Below are 3,486 nucleotides of genomic sequence, written 5' to 3'. Positions count from 1 at the left end.
CGGTGTGTGAGTCAAAATCCTTAGGTTATAATATCACCGTTACAAATTGTACAGGTCCAGATTAAGTTTGTTTTGAAGTTCCGTCAGAGCAGCCTATACAGGTCTGTGTCCTAAAAGAAAGGTAAAAAGTCCCTATGTATTTTGGTGACACCCTATAACAACTAGACCTAAAGAACCGGTCGATAAAGTCGTGTGAAGAGAGGTACCATCAGTGTTTTGTTCTCGTTGTGGAATATAACAGAAAGATATTACGATAGCCTTTCCAAAAGTGTACAGAAGATGACATTGTTATAATTCCCAGACCTAAGAGATTCGAAACTAAAAGTAGTAGTCATTTTGAAGATTACACTACTAAGTTGTAGAGACTGGGGAGTATCTCTATCTAGAGAAGGTACGTGTATCGTGTCCTTGTGGGAGCATTTGTCCATTGTTTCACCGAAGACTTATACGGATCATAGATCTTGATTAGGACACAACTGGGGATCCCCATTGTATTACTATGGTTCACACGTACCATGTATGTTGTTGCTATTATGAGTATCACAAACTTATCTGGAACCGGTCACATAAGGAGGATGACAAACCCCCGATTCATGTCTAAGATGTTGTTGATAGAGAGAACAGAAAAAACCTGAACATTGTTTTATGAACTTCTTAATAAAAGGCATATTTGAGTTAGTTATTCGGTATGTCCAGTAGACCGTAGAAACTAAAGTAGTTTAATGCATCGAAATAAACGACACCCCGCAGAAAGTGTGAACTCTAAATTACTTTGGAAACCCCAACCTTAACTAGTTTTATGGCTATGAACCACAATGAACGGAGGGTTACAGATCCTGTTGTGGACAATAGAGACGATCTTCAGGAATAGTGTGACCAGATCGAACTCCTAAAGGAACAAGTTGAGTAAAAAGAAATAGAAGACCTAAGGTACGACAAAATACCGAGACTTTACTCTACCCTTTTCCCCAGAGGAAGTTAAATACCCAGATTGGTAGAATACTATTGTCCCGGGTGTGGAACTCCGTACGAGGTTGGACTTATATCTTCATCCATGAATTAGTCCCATTTGACCACAACGATTCCTGAAATTGCTGCAGGTGTCATCCATTGCCTCCTGATTCTATTGTTCTAACCCGCATTGATATCGAGGAATAAACAGTAGACGTATAAGGGAACACTATGATCACACCGTATGGTCCATGCAATTAACCCATGTGGATATAGCTTATAAGGCAATTGGTAGGATGTGGATGATTAGGGAATATTATCTCGAATTTACTGGGGTTGGAATTCTTGATTCAAAAGAAACCGGGAGAGATATGAAGAAACCTTTAGCGGAGAATATTCTACTGACAGGAGGCACTGCCATGACTCCAGGACTGAAGTACCGACTCTTACAGGAGCTGAGAACTCTCATAGAGTCACCTCCTTACAAAGACAAGTTGTTCATAAAGAATTTCAAATTCCATGAGTTTCCTGCCAAAGAGAACTATGTTGCCTGGTTGGGTGGAGCAATATTTGCTGCTACCGAGTCTTATAACAAGAGAGCTATACAGAAAGATGCATACCTTAACAATAATGTTATTCCTGATTGGTGTAACCTTAGTGTCAATCTGCCATCTGGATAACGACATTAGCAAGTCTTATACACAAAAGCTATATGAAACTTTTTGTTTTAATCCATATTGTATTCTAAAGTAACCATCACTCATTATATCTCCATTCACCAGTTTCCCACAGTATAAAATATTGTTTAATACACACATTAATAAAGAGGCACCCCCTTTTAATTATTTGGTGTTTTGTAGGGTACCTACCTATTATTTCTTATTTTGTAATGTGTTCTGTAGTTAGGAATTATTCCTTATTTTGTAATCACCCACACAACTCACAGTCCTTTTATAATAGCGTTATTGTGAAACCTTAAAAAAACGTATACTATACTCAATAAAATATATTAAAAAATATAAATCTGGTTTTTTATTTCAGCTTGTAGCTTATATACTATAGGTGGACATCAGGAAATTAAATTAAATAATCAAACTGCTAAGTAAAGAGTTAAAGTTGCATTTTATTTAAAAATATTTATCTTTAAATGATTTCATATAAGTTGATAGTAAGATACATACTTGCAGTTTGACTACTATAAGATTAATGAAAGAACAGAAATATTGTGATACATATAAAATAATGAGTTGATAGGGTAGATAGTGGATAGTTGAGATGAAACAGTGATTAGGTGATTTGAGGTTCTAGTCAAACATACAACCAAGACATGAGCCTGTGTGACATAGTGATACAAATGTGGTTGGCCTATTCTAGAGATGGGTTCGATTCCCACGTAACATACATAAATTATACCAAACAGCGTTCAAGCCAAATTTGATTTGCTAAATAAATTAATTATAAGTAGTATTGCTTATTTATACTGGTCAAATAGGTCTAAAGAATCCCTTACCCCAGCAGTAGGCTGCTACAATTATTGAGGTCAAATTCTCAAACAATACTGTGGGTAAAATTCTATGCCTCGGCTGGCATTGAACCCACGACCACAAGATCTGGGGGTTCGAAATGGGATTTGAAGCTGTGAGCTTTAGATGTCCAAAAGAGCAGCCCTTTCGGCTATGCCCCTTAGAATTCAAGGTTGGTACAGGTGACCGTGTCACACTTTTCACAGCTTTAGGCTATCTAATTCGAGAGATGGTGATACTGCAGGAGCTTTTGAGTTCCAGAAAGAAAGGGCCTTCCTGTTGAGGTGAAAATGTGGATGGCATGATCTCGTACGTACCTGAGGGGAGATTATCCATTTCTACCGCGACAAATCCTGATCTGTATTGGCAAAAAAAAAGTTATTAGAAATAACTTGGTTTCTTGTCACTCGATTTCTTAGACATGAGTTTAACGTCACTGTAAAAGCTAAGGTTTTTTGACAAACTAAATTCCCAAATAAATGAGGAGAGAGAAAGTCCCTCAAAACTCTCATATAAATGAGATTCATACCCTCCAGTTTACCACGCGAGCATCTTGACCACTACGCTACCAAGGCAGGTTTGAACAAAAAAAGAGATCGATTCGGGGATTCGAACCCAGGACCCTCCCAGTTTCTCACCTGTACGCTCCCGAGTCTTTCGTCTTGAACGGAGCCGTGGCAGTTTCGTCATCCAGCCTGACACAACTTATCTTGACGCCAAGGGAATACTGCTTCGGTCCCTTGAGAAATACGAGTAGGGTATTGTCCATACTCTGACGGGAGTCTAGGGTCACTTGGTAGCGGGGGTTGTTAGGATAGGTGGCCGGATAATTGGGACATCCACCCGCGGTGATACCTTTCCATTCGCCGGAGATCTGAAACCGAGAAAAAATTGTGAAGCCTGTGACTTTTTTTTTTTTTTTTTTTTTTTTTTTTTATTTCCCTTTCATATAGGGAACCTTTACAAGGTAAAGAAAAAGTTTTTCAATCGGGCCCTTTTTTTTTTTTTTTTT

At 38.3% G+C, this 3,486-nt stretch overlaps 2 protein-coding genes across 5 annotated transcripts in view; one reads left to right on the top strand and one right to left on the bottom strand.

Moving 5' to 3' along the window:
• The window catches only part of LOC103521051 (actin-related protein 10-like), a 12,627-nt gene extending 10,842 nt beyond the window's left edge, over nucleotides 1-1,785 (top strand). For all 4 annotated transcript variants that reach the window (XM_017448694.2, XM_008486154.3, XM_017448693.2 and 1 more), the window contains one exon: nucleotides 1,317-1,785. In XM_017448694.2, coding sequence (XP_017304183.1) covers nucleotides 1,317-1,631 — 315 coding nt within the window. In that variant the 3' untranslated portion in view covers nucleotides 1,632-1,785. The remainder of the gene's footprint in view (nucleotides 1-1,316) is intronic.
• Nucleotides 1,786-2,054: 269 nt separating this feature from the next.
• LOC103521053 (calpain-7-like) overlaps nucleotides 2,055-3,486 on the bottom strand; it is a 4,420-nt gene continuing 2,988 nt past the window's right edge. Inside the window, exons 2-3 of the mRNA XM_017448692.2 lie at nucleotides 3,113-3,348; nucleotides 2,055-2,832 (exon numbers count right to left, since the gene is read on the bottom strand). Coding sequence (XP_017304181.1) covers nucleotides 2,688-2,832; nucleotides 3,113-3,348 — 381 coding nt within the window. The 3' untranslated portion in view covers nucleotides 2,055-2,687. The remainder of the gene's footprint in view (nucleotides 2,833-3,112; nucleotides 3,349-3,486) is intronic.

Source organism: Diaphorina citri, unplaced genomic scaffold (assembly GCF_000475195.1).
Source record: "Diaphorina citri unplaced genomic scaffold, Diaci psyllid genome assembly version 1.1 scaffold4445, whole genome shotgun sequence".
Lineage (NCBI taxonomy): Eukaryota > Metazoa > Arthropoda > Insecta > Hemiptera > Psyllidae > Diaphorina > Diaphorina citri.
Note: the sequence above shows the minus strand (reverse complement) of the source record. Positions and strands in the feature narration are given on the sequence as shown.